General features: G+C 45.0%; 1 protein-coding gene across 3 annotated transcripts in view; it reads right to left on the bottom strand.

Annotated features, from left to right (window-relative positions):
* Positions 1–22,223, bottom strand: part of ATG5 (autophagy related 5) — a 204,562-nt gene that overhangs the window by 39,701 nt on the left and 142,638 nt on the right. For all 3 annotated transcript variants that reach the window (XM_033939707.1, XM_033939709.1, XM_033939708.1), the window contains exon 7: positions 1,747–1,864. In XM_033939707.1, coding sequence (XP_033795598.1) covers positions 1,747–1,864 — 118 coding nt within the window. The remainder of the gene's footprint in view (positions 1–1,746; positions 1,865–22,223) is intronic.

The following is a 22,223-nucleotide window of genomic DNA, read 5'->3' as shown; positions in this document are numbered from 1 at the left end:
ACTCCACCAAAATGGTCCGGCCCTTCCCTCCACCAAAATGCCCTTCCCTTCAGCTCTGAACTAGCTGCAGCAGCATCAAGAGTGGCTGCTGCATGACTGACGGCAGCCATTCACGAAGCAGCACCACTCTGACGTTGCTGCAGCTAGTTCGGGAGAAATGGAGGGAAGGGCGGGACCACCGGACCAACTAAAATAAGGTACCGGGGGGGGGGGTGGGGGTGGTGGTTGGGAATTCACTCTATAAGACGCACCCTTATTTCCACCCACTTTTTGGGGGAAAAAAGTGCATCTTATAGAGCGAAAAATACAGTATTTGTTGTTTCAGTTCACAATGTATATATTGACTGTTTGCTTACCTCTGACACAGGTCATGTCGGGTCTATAAAAGGGTCAATAAATAAAATTGCCTCCTTGGAACTTTGGCACCACCTCCTCGTTTCATCTGTGGTCCACTACACTGATACTGCTCCACCGGTGGCTATGCCACTAGTTTCCATGCTACTTTCTTCTAGGGGTAAGCTGCTTTCGCCAAGACAGGCCCCAAGTGCTAGAAGTCAAGCACTGCCATTTTGCATGATGGTAGTACTGAAGGCAGAAGTGAGTGGGCATCATGCTTGCTTTTCAACTTTTTAAGGTGCACGGGGCAGGTCTGGGGAGTTCAAGGTGATGAAGAGTACCTGTGATTTATTGGGGTGTTTTTTTTTTTTTTAAAATATTGGGAGCAGGGGATAGGGTAATGGGGAAAGAGAGAATGGAACTAGCCCTTGGGGAGAAATTGAAGGGACAGATTTTGGTCTTATGTTGTGAGGGGGAGGTGGGGGCTGCTAGGCTACCAGGGAACTAACCAGTCTCGGCCCTGGCGATGTGGTCTCTCAAAAACCTCTCTGCGTTGCAACTTTTTAACTACTCGCCCTCTTAGCCTACATTTTACTATGTTGTGTGTAGATGTTCACCACGCAATTACTTTTCTGTGAACATCCATCAGCACATATCTTCTTAACAGCATGTTTCAACCCATGGTAGTTTTCTGAATCAGCACCACTGTTACCTTTGCCTGCTGCTCTACAAAATCCTGAGTGGAGTAGAATGGGTACAAGTGGATCGATTTTTCATTCCGTCAAAAATTACAAAGACTAGAGGACACTCGATGAAGCTACAGGGAAATACTTTTAGAAGTAATAGGAGGACATTTTTATTTCACTCAGACATTAGTCAAGCTCTGGAACGCGTTGCCAGAGGTTGTGGTAAGAGCGGATAGCGTAGCTGGTTTTATGAAAGGTTTGGACAAGTTCCTGGAGGAAAAGTCCATAGTCTGAAAGATATGGGGAAGCCATTGCTTGCCCTGTATTGGTAGCATGGAATGTTGCTACTCTTTGAGTTTTGGCCAGGTACTAGGGACCTGGATTGTCCACTATGAGAACAGGCTACTGGGCTTGATGGACCATTGGTCTGACCCAGTAAGGCTATTCTTATGTTCTTACTGTTATGAAACTGGGAAATGGTCAGGACTGCAGGTCTGTGTTGTCAATGGATCGTTTTACAACCAAGTTGGCTCTTCCTTTTTCTGCTCTCTGGGTTTCTTTCGCCTATGTGGCAAAGGTGGTCCAGCTATGCCTCTTCCTAGGTTCTTCCATTTAGTCTGAAGGATATATGTAAAGGACCAACACTAACCCCTTTTCCTTGTAATGCTTTCTCCTCTATAGTTATAGTAATTGGAAGTTGCAGACAATTACAAAACCATATTACCTTCACAGGCAACTGCCGAAGGACAAACTTCTCTGATAAGGTCTCCCAAGGTGTGCAGCTGTCCATCCACTGCAAATGGCCGGAATAACTTCTGAATAAAAGGTCGTTCAGTTGTTGCCTGTTTGCAAACAAGTAAATAATGTATAATAGCGGCAACAGAAGACAGATTTTTTAAAAGCATATTTTACCAAGGGTCATTCTCACTTAACACTCAGACTTCCTTAGGACACTAAGCAAAAGGAAGGCAAATCTACACAAACAGCATTCAGTTCTCCTTAGCGATTTTGAAAAAATATTGCACATGTTCTACATCTCATGTATGGATTATAACTCAACAACAGGAAAAACTTTAATCTTCTAGCTACCACAGAAGCACTGGTGAATTGACAGCTTGCTATTAAGATGGTAAAGGGGATGGAACTCCTCTTGTATGAGGAAAGACTAAAACGGTTAGGGCTCTTCAGCCTGGAAAAGAGACGGCTGAGGGGAGAAATGATTGAAGTCTACAAAATCCTGAGTGGAGTAGACTAGGGGACACTTGATGAAATTACAGGGAAATACTTTTAAAACCAATAGGAGGATATTTTTTTTCACCTAGAGAATAGATAAGCTCTGGAACGCATTGCCAGAAGTTGTGGTAAGAGTGGGTAGTGTAGCTGGTTTTAAGAAAGGTTTGGACAAGTTCCTGGAGGAAAAGTCCATAGTCTGTAATTGAGAAAGACAAGGGGGAAGCCACTGCTTGCCCTGTTTCGGTAGCATGGAATATTGCTACACCTTAGGTTTTGGCCACGTACTAGTGACCTGGCTTGGCCACCTGAGAACGGGCTACTGGGCTTGATGGACCATTGGTCTGACCCAGTAAGGCTGTTCTTATGTTCTAAGCATGGAGTGAAAACATACTCCTGAAAAACAGGGCCTCACAGCACTTTCACTCCAGCTAAGCTACACCCTGCTGAGAACAATCTGAAAAGTAGCAGCACAATTCAGACGACAAAATACAAGTTCCTTGTTTCCTGGCTCTGTCACTTCCTGTTCGTCTCCCTCTCTCCTTTCTTTCCTTATCCCTTTATTATCTGCAGAACCAGACGTGTGCTTTTTTGAAAGAGAGGGCTGTTTTTGCAATTAAATCTGTAATTAAAGAAATCTTCCCATTCAACACACACACAGTAAAAGCTCGTGGCTCAACAAGAGGATATAATCTGAATAAAAGGGAAAAAGCTACAATCTGAACTATCTTGTTTGATTGAGCTGCCAACTGTAGTTAAGAGAATATTAGTGCTGCTGTGTTTTGTTTTGTTTTTTAATTAATCTGTGCTAAATAAATTCCTGACTAGTATACACTAGAGAATGACATGGTGGCAGTTAATCGCGGGTAACCCGCCGAAATGGGGGGGGAAGGGGGAGGAAGTGCTTACTGCGGGCATGGGGACAAGGCCATCCACCGCCCCGTGGAGTGGTGAATGGCAGTTAAGGGAGGGAAGGTGCACGGTCACCGTTTGCACGCGGCCCCCTCCCTCCCCCTTACCTTTATGGCACTTTCGTAACTTACTGAAGCTGGCGAAGCCTGCCTGCCTGCAGTCGCGTGTGTGTAGGCGGAAGCCTCTCCTCTGATGCAACTTCCGGTTGCGTCAGAGGAGAAGCTTCCGCCCACACACACGTGACTGCAGGCAGGCAGGCTTCGCCAGCTTCAGTAAGTTTTTTACGAAAGCGCGTGAAGGTAAGGGGGGAGGGAGGGAGATAGATTTGGCTGTAGTTAGGTAGGGAGAGAGGGAGGGGACTGCGCGCCTTCCCTCCCTTAAGTTTCAATTCTTTACTAATGCGCCGTGAAGATAAGGGGGAGGGAGGAAGATTCTCGGGCCGCTGAAGGGTGGTGAGTTGGTGAGAGGGAAAGGTGGATGCTGCAGGGACGGGGCAGTGAAGGGGATGGCAGGGACGGGGTCGGGGCGGTGAAGGGGTCGATAGTCCGGTGATGGGTCAGTGACGGGACAGATTTTTTCCCTGTGCCATTCTCTAGTATACACCTTCTCCCCGGACACAGCTAGTAAAAAGCTTTTCAAGAAACATGCTGCTAATGATACATCAGTGTGAAAAGTGTTACGCTACACAGTGCAGAGCCAGGTAGGACACTTTGGAAACCTAACAAAAGCAGCTGGTAGCAGAAGAGGTGGCCCGCAGCCAGGAGAATGAAGGAGAGGGAGGTGAGGTCAGAAATCTGTGCCTAGCAAGCTTTTCTCAGGGGGATGCACACCCACTGCATCTTAGGAAACCAGGGTCTCTGACTACATTCTAAAAAGTGCTAAATTGCACAAAGTAAATTAGTCAAGTCAGGGATGAATGAATCAATATAGCAGGTCATTTCAGCAACCATACATCCCAACATACATTTCATTAGTCTCCTTGCACCATCAGCCTTCACTCAAATGAATTGATTTAATTTCAACTTTTCATCGAGACTTCATCAGTCCGCATGGGAAACATGCATCTCCATTCCATTCATTTTCAGGCAAACATATTGTATGCATAAAGCTCATTTGCTTTCTTCAGTATTACATTACATTAGTGATTTCTATTCTGCCATTACCTTGCGGTTCAAGGCGGAGGAGTTAATCTGGCCATTTCCAGAGGAATTGAAGAGAAACATAGAAATAGACGGCAGATAAGGGCCACGGCCCATCTAGCCTGCCCATCCCAATGACCCTCCCCTACCTTTCTCTGTGAATAGATCCCACGTGTCTATCCCATTTGGCCTTAAAATCAGGCACGCTGCTGGCCTCAATAACCTGAAGTGGAAGACTATTCCAGCGATCAACCACCCTTTCAGTGAAAAAGAATTTCCTGGTGTCCCCGTGCAGTTTCCCGCCCCTGATTTTCCACGGATGCCCCCTTGTTGCCGCGGGACCCTTGAAAAAGAAGATATCTTCTTCCACCTCGATGTGGCCAGTGAGATACTTGAATGTCTCGATCATGTCACCCCTCTCTCTGCGTTCCTCGAGTGAGTACAGCTGCAACTTATCCAGCCGTTCCTCGTACGGGAGATCCTTGAGTCCCGAGACCATCCGGGTGGCCATTCTCTGGACCGACTCCAGTCTCAGCACATCCTTACGGTAATGCGGCCTCCAAAATTGCACACAGTATTCCAGGTGGGGCCTCACCATGGATCTATACAATGGCATAATGACTTCAGGCTTACGGCTGACGAAACTCCTGCGTATGCAACCTATGATTTGCCTTGCCTTGGATGAAGCTTGATTGGCAGTCTTCATGTTCTCACTGACGATCACCCCTAAGTCTCGTTCTGCTTCAGTTCTTGTTAGGATCTCGCCATTAAGGGTGTAAGTCTTGCATGGATTTTGGCTGCCCAGGTGCATGACTTTGCATTTTTTGGCATTGAAGCTGAGTTGCCAGGACCTAGACCAGCGCTCCAGTAGGAGTAGGTCGTGCATCATGTTGTCAGACATTGAATTTATGTCTGTTGTGCTTTTGCCCATTACATTGCTTAGTTTGGCGTCATAGGCGAATAATGTTATTTTACCTCGCAGCCCTTCTGCCAAGTCTCTTATAAAGATGTTGAATAGGATCGGGCCCAGGACCGAGCCCTGCGGCACTCCACTGATTACCTCCGTCATTTTGGAGGGGTGCCGTTCACCACTACCCTCTGAAGCCTACCTCCAAGCCAGTTCCCAACCCATTTCGTCAATGTGTCACCCAATCTTATAGAACTCATCTTGCTCAGCAACCTGCGAGTTGCTTCAGAGAATTGGGATGAGTCTTGCAGTGTTAGTTTATCTTTAAGGATTTTTTGAATAGCATGGTTTTTATTTCTTTTCTGAACGATTTGTAGCCTGGGGTCGTTATCTGTAGATTGGAGAATTGGTAGTCTAGTTTTGCTGCTTGTGTGGCTAGCAGGCCATTGTAAAGATTTTTTCTTATGAAGACTCTGATTAGTGGATGAGTGAACGGTTTGTGGGTTCGCCCCCTCTGCCCCGACTCTCTCAATAGATCACTTTCTTAATGTATCACTTCTATTCAGATAATAACTTATTCATCAAATTGGTGATGTAATAGTTTTGAGATAAATAAGAGAGCTCGGCATTTATCTCAATCACATCGGCGGGAAACTTCCAACCGACATGAATTCACATTTCACCCTGAAAAGGACTATGGCAAGGCAAAAATTCCCCGTCTGCTTGAACTCTCTCCACAAATTTCATGCTCTTCAAAAAAGTGTTCCTAATTTCCACGGTTTACTGCCCGAGCACTCTCAAATGCATCCACCCCAGCAGACCTTCAAAAAACTTCACCAGCAGCGAGCAGCATCTCTTGCCTGCTGCTTGCGATGGCCTGAGCTTCCTCCTTCTGAGGTCACATCTGGCTCATGGGACAAGGAAGTGACATCAGAGGGAGGGAGCTCAGGCTGGTGCGAGCAACAGATAAGAGATGCTGCTCCCTGCCAATGAAGATTTGAGGAGGTTCACTAGGAGAGCTGTGGGCAGATAGAAGTGCTCAACCCTAAAGTGCAGTATAACAGTGTTCATTATTATCTGCGGTTTCACATATCGGTGGTAGGTCTTGGAACCTACTACCCGCGAAGGAGGGGTATTTTCAAAAGGAGATCCGAGTCAGAAAAATGATGACTTGACACCCCAAGCAGAGGTCCATCTCATGTGTACTTTTGAACAGGAAATACATTGAGATTTCTTGTTTGAAAATACACGAGATGGCCATCTGTGTGTGCTGGAGACGTCCAGCATTTAACACCTATTTTATAAATTGAAACATCCAAATTACGAATTTGATTATAATTTCTTTTGAGCAGGGACTGTGTCTCTTCCATGTTAATGCACAGCGCTGCAAGCATCTGGTAATGCTTTAGAAATGAATGGGGGGAAACGAAGGACATGGACGTCTGGTACCATTCATAGAAAATGGCCAGACAGACATCTATGCAGAGCAGAAGCACAACCAGTGAACCCACATTCAATTCTCATTTTAACTCTTATTTTGTAACTACAGTATTGTAACTGCGAATTTTGAAAAACCACAAATACAGTTTTTCACCTGTGAAAAGGCAGGGGAGGCAGGAGAGGGCAGCTGGCGCGCTGGCGGGTGAAGAAAATCACTCGCGGTCTGCTTCAACTGCCTCTTCCTATAGTAAAGTCAGGCTACACCAATCAAGAGCTGCTTTGACACACAGCTCCTGATTGGTGTAGCCTGACTTTACAACAGGAAGAGGTGGTTGGAGCAGACCGCGAATGAGTGACTCTGCGATTCGCGAACCGCAAATTTGTGGGGGGAACACTGTATATCTGAATTCATACCACTTCTATAGCCTTTAGGCTTGCAGGTGTCATCTATTTAGATATAGCAAGTACTTTTCTGTTTCCGGAGAAAACATAATTACTATACTGGGACAGACCGATGTCCAGTATCCTGTTTCCAACAGTGACCAATCCTGGCGAGATCCCAAGGAGTAAACAGATTTTATGCTGCTTATCCTAGGAATAAGCAGTGGATTTTCCCCAAGCCATCTCAATAATGGCCTAAGGACTTCTCTTTCAGGAAATTATTCAAACCTTTTTTAAACCCTGTTAAGCTAACTGATTTCACCACATTCTCTGGCAACGAATTCCAGAGTTTCATTACACATTGTGTGAAGAAATATTTTCTACAGTTTGTTTTAAATCTACTGCTTAGTAGCTTCATCGCATGCCCCTTAGTCCTAGGGCTCCTTTTACAAAGCTGCGCTAGCGGTTTTAACGCACGCACCGGATTAGTGCGCGCTAGCCAGAAATCTACCGCCTGCTCCAAAGGAGGCGGTAGCGGCTAGCACGTGCGGCAATTTAGCATGCGCTATTCCGTGCGTTAAGGCCCTAGCGCAGCTTTGTAAAAGGAGCCCCTAGTGTTTTGGGAAAGAGTAAACAAGCGATTGACATCTACCCTTTTCCACTCCACTCAGTATTTTATAAACCTCTATCATATTTCCCCTGAGCTGTCTCAGCTCCAGGCTGAAGAGCCCTAGCCGCTTTTGCCTTTCCTCATAAGGAATTAGTCCTATTCCTTTTATTATTTTCATTGCCGCTCACTCTTACAAAGATTTTAGATTTCAATTGAAAACCTATCTATTTTTTAAATACTTGACCAATTAATAATAATAATATTTTATTTTGTATACCGCCATACCCAGGGAGTTCAAGGCGGTTCACAACAGATAGCTGAATTACATACAGTGCGATTAGAAAAAAAAGAAGAACATAACAAGGCAATCGTAGGGTCAAACTCATTTACATTAACAATTTAGGTGAGGGAAGGGCTAAACACAGTGTGTGCTGTAGTAGGACACAATTGAGTTTAAGAGAGGGGGGGAACAAAGCATATTAGAAGGAAAAAGGGGGGGAAGCAACAAACTTAGAAGGGGGGCGGGCGGAAAAGTAAGGAAGAGGAGAGGGGGGGGTTGAGATGGGGGGAAGGGGGGCGTTGAGGGATAGGTCTGTTGCAAAGAAGGGTTTTAACCTGTTTTCTAAGGTGGAGAAGGGGAAGCGTTACGGCGGAAGAGGGGAGCGTTAGGGATTTGGTCCGTTAACTTTCTTCATCCCATTTATTATGATTTTCATTAGTAATTTTTTGTAAACCGTGTTGAACTAATGGTTACGTGGTCAATAAGCACAATGTTATGTTATTGCCTTTTTCTGTACCTTTTCTAATTTCCCTATATCTTTTTGGAGATGTGGTGACCAGAATTACACACAATATTCAAGGTGTGGCTGTATGATAGACTCACAATAAAAAAAAATAAAAAATTAACAGCATTAAAAATGAGATTTGAACCTTGCTTTTTTTTTAAAAAAAAAAAGCTTTTTTTTTTAAAATCTTTTTTTTTAAATCTCTTGCTTTTTTTAAAAAAAATCTTTATTCATTTTTAAAACGTTCAATACCATTACTTTACACTTTAACATCACTTAATATTTCCATCAAGGTCTAATTCACATCAAATATCCCTCTCCCCCTTATACTCAACAATTGTTCTTCAGCATAAAAAAACATCAAACATCCCCACCTCCCTCCCTACCCTGGACGTGTGTGTACAAATGGGAAAATACTATTCATTCTGCACAATAAGTTGTTAATGTCTCCCAAACATCCTTCAATTTCTTGACATGCCCCCGCTGTATGGCTAGTGACCGTTCCATTTTAAAGATATGGCATAGCGAATTCCACCAAAACTTATGTTACATAGAAGTTCACATACAGATTGCTCTTCGGTGTTCCTCCATCGACCTGGGACCCCTGATGAAGGCGTGTTAACCGAAACACGGACCGTGTTTCTAAGGTGGTATTATTAACCGCAATCAATTTAGCCTGCATCATTGTACGTGTTTCTGCATTCCGCACTGCAGACTTTCTTGGTTCTTTCCCCCCTTTGTTTGCTTTATACTAGGGCTACACATTTAATACATTAATAACGTGATTATTACGTCAAGGGGTCCTTTTATCAAGCTGCGGTAGGGGTTTAACACGCGTAATACCGTGTGTTAAACCGCCTACCGCGCTAGCCGCTAACGCCTGCATTAAGCAGGCGTTAGTTTTTTAGCTGGCGGTGGGGGTAAGCGCATGATGAAATGTCTGACGCGCTAACCCCGCTAGCGTGGCTTGATAAAAGGACTCCTAAATGTTTAAAGTGCATTTAAAATTTTAATGCACGTTAATGCAGGTCTCTCTCCCTCAGGGTTTGGTTTGGATTTATTTATCCAGGAAAGGTTACAAACGTACATGCAAAAATATAAAAGTAGATCTAAAATACAACCCAGATCAACATCGGACACACCTACAAGACAATAAAATACATTGGTGACCGGCACCTTATAGTCATCACTCTCTATTCTTCCTTATTCATTCAATCTCGTACCCTGTATTTCATCTGACAAAAGAGATCCCGTCTAAGCAATCTCTTGAAATTTAGCATATTCTGTTGTTGACGAATGGAGGTTATTCCAATACAGTGGAAGGTACTATCCCTGGATGATGTGAATCTCAGATGGGATTTGCAGATCTAATTGTTCTGTAGATGGATCATAGAATGGATCAGGATCAAAGATGGATTAGGAATTAGTTGGCGGGTAGGAAGCAGAGGGTAGGAGTAAAGGGCCACTACTCGGACTCGAGGAGGGTCACGAGTGGTGTTCCACGGTGGTCGGTGCTTGGACTACTGCTATTCAATATATTTATAAATGATATAGAAACAGGGACGAAGTGCGAAATAATAAAATTTAGTGGTGCTCGGACTAAACAGGACTGCGAAGAATTACAAAGGGACCTGAACAAACTAGGGGAGTGGGCGATGAGATGGCTGATGAAGTTCAATGTAGAGAAATGTAAAGTATTGCATGTAGGAAGCAGAAATCCGAGGTACAGCTATACGATGGGAGGGATGTTATTGAGTGAGAGTACCCAAGAAAGGGACTTGGGGGTAATTGTGGACAAAACAATGAAGCCGACGGCACAGTGCGCAGCGGCCGCTAAGAGAGCGAATAGAATGCTAGGTATAATCAAGAAGGGTATTACAACCAGAACGAAAGAAGTTATCCTGCCGTTGTATCGGGCGATGGTGCGTCCGCATCTGGAGTACTGCGTCCAATATTGGTCGCCGTGCCTTAAGAAGGATATGACGATACTCGAGAGGGTTCAGAGGAGAGCGACACATTTGATAAAGGGTATGGAAAACCTTTCATACACTGGGAGACTGGAGAAACTGGGGCTCTTTTCCCTGGAGAAGAGGAGAATTAGAGGGGATATGATAGAGACTTACAAGATCATGAAGGGCATAGAGAAAGTGGAGAGGGACAGATTCTTCAAACTTTCGAAAACTACAAGAACGAGAGGGCATTCGGAAAAGCTGAAAGGGGACAGATTCAAAACCAATGCTAGGAAGTTTTTCTTCACCCGAGTGGTGGACACCTGGAATGCGCTTCCAGAGGGCGTGATAGGACAGAGTATGGTATTAGGGTTTAAGAAGGGATTGGACAATTTTCTGAAGGAAAAGGGGATAGAGAGGTATAGATAAAGGATTGCTACACAGGTCCTGGACCTGTTGGGCCGCCGCACAAGTGAACTGCTGGGCACAATGGACCTCTGGTCTGACCCAGAAGAGGCACTTCTTATGTTCTTATGTAGACCGAAGCGAACGAGACTGAACAAGACGGCTTTTATTTGTGCCAGTACAGCGTACTACCACCTCTTTCCAGAGGCATAGTTGAAAGGGGGGGAGTGCAAGGAGAGCAGTCACATATGCTCCTCTTCCCCTCCATATGCTGCAGTAAAGCAAAGAAGCCTGATCGCTGAGATGTTTCGGCCTGAGCCCCACTCCTAGGCAGTGTAGCATCCATCTGATGCCAACTTGACCCTTGGGTGGATCAGCACCTCGATTCCCCTTCTTCTCCCCCCCAGGCGACCCTCTAACCTCTTGGTACCTTCTTAGTGGTATCAGCCGGCTCCAGAGGTTTTCTCTCTAGTGCATCCGGTCTTCGCTGATGTACTTCCTGTTCCCACATAGGCAGGACTTGCCAGAGAGAAAGTCTTTGGAGCTGGCCAGCAGTACCCTATTTCAAACATTAGCACCATCAATAAGGTACTGATTGGTTAGAGGACCACCTAGGAGAAGGAGGAGAACCAAGAGAGATACCAGATCAAGACATGATGGTGGGGGGATGAGGGGGATAAAGATGATGCATCTGAGGGGGAGGGAGGTACAGATGCCTAATTGGGAAGTAGGGCCTGGAGTAGAGCAGTGAGAAGAAAAACACACTGGATAAAGAGAATTAACATTCCTTCAGCACTACAGCATTAAATATAAGATTGGAGGGCTGAGAGGGGCAGGTAGCAGTGTGAAAGAAGTGGACTGGGGGGTGAAGATTCAGAAGTGCAGGAAGAGGTGCTGAAAGAGAGAGAAAGAGATGTGAGGGAGAGGGAGTTGAGAAGGACAGATGCTAATAGAGGATGGAAAAACAAAAGATGGAAGATGGTGACCAAGGATGGAGGAAAGGAGAGGGAAGAAATGGTGACCATGGAGTGGTAGGGAGAGAGTTGGGAGGGAAGATAGAAGAGAAGAAATAGTGGATCATTGATGGAGGGGAAGGAAAAAGATGGTGCCAATTGAGGGAAAAATGGAAGGAGACTGTGCACATGCAGAGAAAAGGGAAATAATAGACATGAGAGGAGATGATATTCATGGAGAAGAGGGGAAGTAAGAGAAGCGAGATGGGAGAAGATGGTGCCCATGGAAGGGAAGGGAGGGGATGGTGTCAATGAATGGAGGATAAGGGAAGGGAATGAAACTAGATAGATTTGAGATGAAGGACGAAAAATGGAAGAAAGTTGAATATGAAAGATTGATACAAAGCAGGAAATGAAGGAGGAGAAAAAAAGAAATAGTAAATAGTCGGAAGGCCCTGGAAACAAAGCTAACAGCACAGAACTGTGCTGCATGAACAGGGAAGCAGCAGCAGAGTCAGGGAATAAGATTAGAAAGTAAATCACCAGAAAACAAAAGGTAAGACAAATGATTTTATTTTTAGTTTAGTAACAGAAATATAGCACTTTATATATTGCATTCTAAATAAATTACCATATATATTCAACTATAAACTAGAGCTGTACATCGATAAAACTTTTTAATCACATAAAGCATCCCCCGTATGGTGCAATATAGACCCAGCAGATGTAAATTCTCAAAATTGACATACAGTATATATACCTCATAAGATGGAATTCTACCCCTCAAAAGGATAAAACTATCTATGTAAAATCTCAGACCAACTCACTCTTCCTTCAGCTTGTTTTATTTTTATTTGGATTTTGCTCATACTTTTTTCGGTAGTAGCTCAAGGTTAAGCTACATACATGTACAGTAGGTATTTTCTCCCTCCTCTAGGCCTGATCACCCCATTTGTCTCCCTTCCCAAGCTCAATTATGAGCACCTTTTAGCTTGAACTTCCCCGCTCAAGGTTGATCCCTAGTTGTGCTCTCCCCCAATTCCCTAGGTCTCTTCATTAATTCTCTTTCTCAAAGGATCAACCTTCTCCCAAGGTTTGATCATCTCCATTCCCATAGCTTTTGATCTCCTTCCACATCTTCTCCCCGTACCACCACCAGCTCAACATTCTCTAGCTCTGAAACTCAACCTCCCCTTTCTCTCTCTCTCCTAATCTCATCTCCCCATCCCTCTTTCCTCATCCTCCAACTCTCTCCCCTTCAGGATCCTCCCCTCATATTTTCATCTCCATTTGACTTCATGGGATAACGCTGATATAGATTTTTATCTCTATTAGCCTGCTTGGATGATGCTACATTCCACCTGTTGCTCATTCTGGTAGCAAAATGCTGTCCACAGACACAAAACTTGTTATCAGAAAATAACTACTGAACATTTTCTTATCTTAACAAAGAGGGTTTCCAAATTAAACACCATCTCTACTCCAGTTTTCCTTTAAATACTGCATATTGCTGCATTCGACTTAGTAGATCACAACATCCTTCTACAGATCATAGATGCAATAGGCATCTCAGATAAAGTATACTCTTGGTTTGAAGGCTTCCTAAAATCCAGAACCTACAATGTAAAATCAAACAAAGAAAAATCAGAACCTTGGTCAAACCCCTGCGGCGTACCACAAGGATCTTCACTATCCCCTACCCTCTTCAACCTTTACACTGCTTCTCTAGGAACACATCTGGACAATCTAGGCATAACCACTTATAGTTATGCAGATGACATCACCATCCTCATCCCATATGATCATTCTAAACCTACCATGACAGACACACTTCACCGAACACTTGAAACAGTCACAACCTGGATGAAAGATCACAAACTTAAACTCAACCCAGACAAAACCAAATTCATCCTTCTCGAAAATGACAAGGTCCAAACCACAACCAACTTAGAACTCAACGCAATCAACTACCCCATCCAAACCACGATAAAACTACTTGGCATGACCATAGACAGATGCTGCACCATGCAACCGCAAATAAACAAAACAATCCAGAAATCCTTCGCAATCATGAGAAATCTGAGACAAGTCCGGAAATTCTTTGAAAGAACACAATTCCAACTTATAGTACAATCCCTAATACTAGGTCTACTGGACTACTGCAACATCCTCTTCCTTCCTTGCCCTGTTATTATGATTAAACAACTTCAAACAATCCAAAATATAGCTTTGAGACTCATCTACTCATTGAGAAAACATGACCATATCACAGAAGCCTACATCAACTCACATTGGCTTCCAATCCAAGAAAGAATCCAATTTAAATTCTACTGCATGTTATTTAAAACCCTAAACGGAGACAGCCCATCTTACTTGAACAACCGCCTCATCCAAGCACCCACTACCAGACACAGAAAAACGCACTCCCCATTCATACCCCCCCAATCAAGGAAGTAAAACGATCAAAACTACACGATGGCCTCCTAGCCACTCAAGCCGCAAGGCTGGACAACCAGATTTCCAACCTTCTGACGACCACCCCAGACTACAAGACATTCAGAAAAGAAATAAAAACTATACTTTTCAAGAAATTCCTGAAGCAGCCATAACATCACGTACTCTTAATAACTCTAAAACTGACAATTGATCTACCCTTTACTTCACTAGTAATAACAACAGAGCTTCCATTGTGACCCCCTTCTTAATTCTTTTGCAAACCGCCTTATCCTTAACAACTCGTGAAATGTTTAAAAGATCTACTACTTACCTCTCTAGCTAATTAATAGCTCTCCCATTGTAACACCGTTTTTATTAATCTTTTGTAATCCGCCTTGAACTGCAAGGTAATGGCGGAATAGAAATCCCTAATGTAATGTAATGTAATATTATCTTCTTTCTCCTGTGTGTGGAGAATCTAGTTAGAGACACAAAACCAAACCAACTGCAGAGGATGTACAAGGAGCAGAAATTTTATTCAAATAACAATAATAGCAATGTTAAAGTTAATATTCAAACATTAGTCCTTGATATAAAACATACTGGACCCGGTACGGTCCGTGTTTCAAAAAACACTTCTTCCTCAAGGGTCCAGATAGTCCAGTACCTTAATGTTCAATAATAGTATGGATAAAAATCATAAAGACAAATAATCTAGGAGCTCAGGCGTTAAACTTCCTCCTATAGGAGATGCTGCTCAGAAAGTAGAAAAAGCACTTATTTATTTGATGGTTCCGATGTGACATGTTTCATTCTCTGCTTCAGGAAACCAAAAAATCTATATGCTCAACAAAATTATTAGTCAGCATGAAGGGTTGTATTTCTGATAAGATTTCACCTATCATTTCTTCAAGCTACCAAAAGTGTTGGTGCAGGCTGGCTAGGTAGGTGCCCTGATAAAAAGGGTTGCCTCTGACAGTGACAGTCTGTGTCGTCACCCAGGCAGAGATGCCCCAGGGAAACTGCGGACCTCTGTGACACCGATAAGCCTCTGAAAATGAGACCAAAATTCCCGAAAATAACAAAGTACGGAGATCAGGTCAGAAAGATACCTTCAACTTTTGTGTAGAAGGAGAAACTGAGGAGCAGTGCACAGTGCAGATAGGGAAGGCAGTGTCAAGAAATGTAGATAACACCTTCTACACAAACTCGCAAGTAGAGGTGAATAATCCACTGGTTCAAGACTAGAGAATGACATGGGGAAAAAAATCTGCCCCATCACCAGACCACCATCCCCTTAACAGCCCCATCCCCGCCGTCCCCTTCAACGCCCCGTCCCCGCCGTCCTCTTCACCGCCCTGTCCCCGAACCCGCCATCCCCTTCACCTCCCCATCCCTGTCCCCACAGCATCCACCCTTCCCTCTTGCCACCTCACCGCCCTTCAGCGGCCCAAGAATCTCCCTCCCTCCCCCTTACCTTCACGGCGTAAAGAAACCTAAGAGAGGGAAGGCGCGCGATCCCTTCCCTTCCTCCAGCCCAATCAATCTCCCTCCCCCTTACCTTTGCAGTGCTTTAGAAAATAAACTGAAGCAGGCGAAGCCTGCCTATGCTGCCCTGAAGTCGCGTGTGTGTGGACGGAAGCTTCTCCTCTGACGCAACCGGAAGTTGTGTCAGAGGAGAAGCTTCCGCCCACACACAGTGACTGCAGGGCGGCACAGGCAGGCTTTGCCGGCTTAAGTTTATTTTCTAAAGCACCGCAAAAGTAAGGGGGAGGGAGGGAGATAGATTTGGCTGGAGGTAGGGAGGTGACAGCGCGCCTTCCCTCCCTTAACTGCAGGGACAAGGCCATTCACCGCTCCACAAGGCGGTGGATGGCCTTGTCCCCCGTGCCCGCAGTGAGCACTTCCTCCCCCTCCATTTCGGCAGGTTACCCGCGGCTAGCCACGGGTAACTACCACCGTGTCATTCTCTATTCAAGCCTCATATGCCTTTTGCACTACAAACATCCTGCTTGCCTTCAGAGAATTCTAGTTATCCCTTTTCTCACACTTAGTGAAAAAGTGTGGCTGCCATTTTCTCCCCTTGGTATATACAAATAAGCAAGTTGAGGTGATACCTTTCCATTGAATCAGTGATATAGATTTGTCATTAGCTTTTGAGACCTTTGTTCCATTCATCAGGCCAATGCAAAATAAGCTAGAAATGGCATGGACCAATTCACTTCTTACTCTGAGCTGAACATTCTATAACAGAATAAATCAAAGTTAAGTAGCTCCTAAATCCTGCATCACTTGATTCAATCACAAACCATGCACAAAATAAAACGTAGCCAATAAATACATATAGCTAAACTACTAGCCAAATCAATATTGTTGTACATGTCGAATGGAACCAAAGCCAGCAATCAAACAGGTTGGTTGAACAAATGTATCTCTTCTTATCTACACAAATACGAACACTGTTACTTGTGAATAAAGGCTGAACAAAATGCAAACATACACTCCTTTATTAGGCTTTAATAGCAGGGTGCGTGGAGACTGTACTCTGTAATGTGCAAAGTCAAGAAATTCTTCGACTTAGCAGGTTTCCCCCATATCTTTGAAGCTTTCCTTGCTCTCTGAAAGTTAATGATTACTATTTAGAAAAAGCTGACATAAAGACACACACAGAGTGGCCCTAACGGAAGTCTCTAGCTAGCATGGCCTGTCATTTGTCTAAATATTATCATTATGTCTATAGTTCTATCAAAGTGACTTACCCTAAAGGCCACTAGTATTTGAGTCTGTGGTAAAAGAAAGACAGCCATTGGGATTATATACATATGGTTTAAAGGGCTTTTTTTTTTTTTTTTTTGCTAATAGTGATGCATATTATAACTTTGTCTAGACGACATTACTAACAGATTTAGATTGCATACATGGTTTTCAGCAATCGTCCTAATTGCATGTGGGCAGCAGCTTGAGTATCCTCCTCCTGTCCTTAAATTGGTTTAGAGTAGTTCTACGGAGAAACTCTTCTTTATACAATCTCCAACATCAAGTGCTCTGATTTTGAATTTTTACACTGCTTTGTTTTTCTATCACAGTGGCTCAACACAACAGGCTTTCAATTAAAACAGTAATATGAAGAAATATATACATACAAGTGTTTAAGCCCGTTACATTAACGGGTGCTAGAGTACATGTGTCTGTCTCTCTTTCTTTCTGGCTCTCTCTCCTTGGCCGCTTTCTACACTCAGGCCCAACAATTGTCCCTTTCTATTCCCTCCCTCCCTCCTTCCTTTCTTTCTATGTCCTTATTGCCCCCAGTGCCTCCTTCCCATGTCCTTAGTGCCCCCAGTGCCTCCTTCCCATGTCTTTAGTGCCTCCTTCCCATGTCCTTAGTACCTCCTTCCCATGTCCTTAGTGTTCCCAGTGCCTCCTTCCCATGTCCTTAGTGCCTCCTTCCCATGTCCTTAGTACCTCCTTCCCATGTCCTTAGTGCCCCCAGTGCCTCCTTCCCATGTCCTTTAGTGCCCCAGTGCCTCCTTCCCATGTCCTTAGTGCCCTCAGTGCCTCCTTCCCATGTCCTTAGTGCCTCCTTATGTCCTTAGTCCCCCCAGTGCCTCCTTATGTCCTATGTCCTTAGTGCCTCCTTCCCATGTCCTTAGTGCCCCCAGTGCCTCCTTCCCATGTCCTTAGTGCCTCCTTATGTCCTTAGTGCCCCCAGTGCCTCCTTATGTCCTTAGTGTCTCCAGTACCTCCTTCCCATGTCATTAGTGTCCCCAGTACCCCTTCCCATGTCCTTTGTGCCCCCAATGCTCCTTCCTATGTCCCCCCTCACTGCCTTCCAATCTTTATCCCACCCTTCTCCCCCAAAGCTAGCCAGCTTACCTCCCTCCCTATCTGCCGCTCTAAAACCAGCCTGCCTGCCTGCCCTCCCTCCAGCGCCGAAGCCTATTCTACCCGTACTGGCTTCCACTGCTGCTACCTACCATCTGGCCTACTGCCACTTCAACCCCCCCCCCCCCGGTACCGCCTCCACTGCCGCCCGTCGAAACTAAACCAAAAGGAAAAGGGTCCGCTGCACACACACCGCTGAACGTGTCGAACACTGCCACGGAGCTACAGATCATGGAGGCAGGGATCACAAAGTTGCAAGTGCGCATGCGCGCTTAGGGTTTTATTATGATAGACTAGCGGATGCCCCAGCGTTGCACGGGTATTTAATTATAGCAATAACACTGTAAATGGATTAAAATAAAGATACTTTATAGTGGTGAATGAAATTATTTTTTTACAGCTTAATAAAAAGTACAATATTCAAATTATAATGTGAAATATTTGAAAAAATGAATACAATACAACTAACGCAAAACGTGATTATAAACAACAATTTTAGGTTCACCTCCTGGAGCAAGAACATATAAATTCTTGGGTGAACCCACCCTTGAGCAAGCAACATAGAGTTGTGGGCCGCGAGACCCCCAAAACATATCACCCCAGGTAGTGAGGGATCTGCATACCAAGTTTCATTCAAATCGGTCAAGCCGTTTTTGTGTGATCACGGCACATACACACACACACACATACATACATCCACACATACATACCTCCGATTTTATATATATAGATTGAGTTGCAGCTCAATATATTCATCCTCTATAATAAAACCCTAAGTGCGCACTTAGGACAGCATGTTCCCTGCCACCGTGGTCCTTGGGTCCATGCCGAATTCGATTTTCGAACACGGAGGCAGGGTACATGCCGGCGACTCCCCCCTCCCTCCGTCTAGCAGCGGTGTCAAACCCGCAGCCCCCCAAGATCTGTTCTGCAGCCCGCGGTCTGGCCAGCTCCCTTACCCTTGCCGAAGTTATTTTTAAGTTCAAAGCCACCGCCGCGGCTCCTCTCATGAGCCGCACCTGCGTCGGAAGCCTCTCTGATGTTATGTCAAAGAGAAGGCTTTCTATACAGGCTCGGATCGTGAGATTAGCCACCGCGGCAGCTTTAAACTCAAAAATAACTTCAGCAAGGGTAAGGGAGCCAGCCAGAAATGCTGCTGCACAGGGAAATGGTGGGGGGAGGGAATGCTGCTGCTGCTGCACAAGGAAATGGGGGGAGGGAGGGAATGCTGCTTCTGCACAGGGAAAGGTGGGAGGGAAATGCTGCAGCAGCACAGGGAAGTGGGGGAAGGGGGAGGGAAATGCTGCTGCTGCACAGGGAAATTGAGGGGAAGGGAATGCTGTTGCTGTTGTTGCACAGGGAAGTGGGGTGGGGGAGGGAAATGCTGCTGCTGCACAGGGAAATGGAGGGGGAGGGAATGCTGCAGCACACAGAAATGGAGGGGGAGGGAATGCTGCTGCACAGGGAAGTGGGGGGAGTGAAATGCTGCTGCTGCTGCTGCTGCACAGGGAATTGGGGTGGAGGAGGGAAATGTTGCTGCTGCACATGGAAATGGAGGGGGAGGGAATGCTGCTGCAGCAAAGGGAAGTGGGGTGGAGGAGGGAAATGCTGCTGCAGCACAGGGAAATGGAGAGGGAGGGAATGCTGCTGCTGCATAGGGAAGTGGGGGGGGAGGGAAATACTGCTGCTGCTGCTGCACAGGGAAGGGTGGGAGGGAAATGCTGCTGCTGCACACGGAAGTGGGGGAAGGAGAGGGAAAGGGGACCAGGGAGCAAACTTGCTTTGCTTTGGGGGGAGGGTGTGCTTGGGAGCAGGAAGCAATCTTGGTTTGCTTTGGGGTGAGACAGAAGGGGACCACGGAGAAAGACAAAGAAAGGCAGGCGGGGGGGGGGCAGGGAGAGACACAGACAGAAAGAAAGACTGACAAAGGAGGCCAGAGAGAGACAGACAGGGGGCAGGGAGAGACACACAGAAAGAAAGACAGACAGACAGCGGGAGGGAAAGACACAGAAAAAAGAGATAGGGGCAGGGAGAGAGACAGACAGACAAAGGGGGCCAGGGAGAGAGACAGACAGAAAGAAAGTCAAATAGACAGTGGGAGGGAGAAAGACATAAAGAAAGGAAGAAAGAGACAGGGGCAGGGAGAGAGACAGAAAGAAAGCCAGACAGACAGATAGATATTCTAGCACCCGTTAATGTAACGGGCTTAAACACTAGTTATCTTATATTTAACTACTTTCTTAAGTGATATTAATGCTTAAATATTACAACATTCCTCCTACATTGATCTTTATCAGAACCCCTGGACAGAATGTCAATGACACACAGAAACAATGAATGTACAGAAGCAACTCAAGGATAAATTTTCAAAAAAACTGCGTAAAAAACCAACGGGTTGCTATCACAGACGTCATAGTAGCGGTTTTTAGAAAAGTAAGTCATTCTCCAAAAAATGCTCATGCAAATGAGGTTGGCAGTAGTGAAGACTCGCTAAATTTTCATGTGCCCATCGCTGGTTAAAGTGATGGGCACATGCGCAGAATAAACAAACCCCCTCCACACACACACACAACAGCAGGACAGATGTCCAATATCTCCCGCTGCCAACCAACACCCTCCCCCCAACTCCCCTCAACAGTGGGTGAGATGCCCAATCTGTCTAGCTCAATCAACACCCCTCCTCGGCAGAGATGCCCAGTGTCTTTTGCTGTCAACCAACATTCCCCCCAACTCCCCTCGGTAGTTGGAGAGATGCCTAATCTCTTACCCAACCAAGTTTCCAAGTTTATTAGTTTTTAATATCCCGACCATCAAACAAATGTCTGGCCGGTTAACAATAAAATTTACAGAGGCTGATTAAAAACAAAGAAAAAAAAAAAAAGCATGGAGTGAACATAAATGACAAAGACTAAACAGACTAGAGAGTGAGGGAAAGAGGGGGAGGATGGGAAAAGTTACATAATTTAGAAGAAAAGGAGAAAGTGGGGTGGGGATGGAACGAGAGGGATAAGGGCGCATTGTTGAAGCAAATACTTACTCAAAGTAAGAAAAGGAAAAGAAAAGAAAGAAAAAGAGAGAGAAAAAAAAAATAAAGGAGAAGGAAGAATGATGATCTAAGCACAGTCGAAAGCGTCCTGAAATAAGAAGGTCTTTAGGCAAGTCTTGAATTTGATTAAATGTTGTTCGTCACGGCTCTATTGACAATCTACCTTTAATCTCTAAACTTACGGAAAAAATTATTCATTCACAACTAACAGAATTCTTTGATAAAACTCACGCTCTACCAACACACCCCACGCTGCGGGAGAAATGCCCAATCTCTCCCCTCACCAACCAACATCCACCCAACTCCTCTAGGCAGTGGGAGAGTTGCCCATGCTCTCCCACCAACATGCAACCCCCCCATGCCTCCAACGACCCTTGCCCTATCACCCTTATCTTATTTTCAGATGATTGGCCAGAGGGATAACTACTCCCTCCAGGTCCTGGAATGCACCAGGGAGGGGCCTGAAGCTCTGATTGGCCCAGGTTAAGGCCCACTCTTCTGGGTGGGGCCTTAAGTGGCTGCATCCTGCATCCGGGAAGGGGCCTAAGGCTCTGATTGGCCCAAACACTTAAGGCCCCACCCTTAGGAGGGGCCTTAAACAACCTGGGCCAATCAGAGCCTCAACTTGGACTTGTACACTGCCAGTGATGGAGCCCACCATAGGGTTTCGGTCAGTTTATTCCAGGTATATGGCGCAGCAAGATAGAAGGGACGGAGTCTGAAGTTGGCAGAGGAGGAGAAGGGCATTACTGTGCAATGGTCGTTTAAGGAATGTATGTGCTGTCTGCTAACTGCAATATACTATACATGCCCATTTTCCATCCATGCCTCATCTATTTACTGCCCTCCCCCCCAACATGTGAATCAGCATGCGCTAATGTAAGCACTAACTGCTAAAACAACAAAAATTTGTTAATGCATTTCTGCGGTACCATTTAATGTGCATCAGTTCATACATTAACCCCAGGATTCTATAAGGTGTCTAGATTTGCACACCAAATTTTGTGTGCATTTGCAACATACACATGCAAATTAGTTGGCTAACGAACCAATTGATGTCAATAATTGGGTGGTAACCACCAATTACTGCAGTTAATTGAAACTCATTAAAATTTGTGCATGCATC

This window comes from Geotrypetes seraphini, chromosome 3 (genome assembly GCF_902459505.1).
Source record: "Geotrypetes seraphini chromosome 3, aGeoSer1.1, whole genome shotgun sequence".
NCBI classification, from domain to species: domain Eukaryota; kingdom Metazoa; phylum Chordata; class Amphibia; order Gymnophiona; family Dermophiidae; genus Geotrypetes; species Geotrypetes seraphini.
The sequence above is the reverse complement of the archived record's forward strand: the minus strand, read 5'-3'. Positions and strand labels throughout refer to the sequence as shown.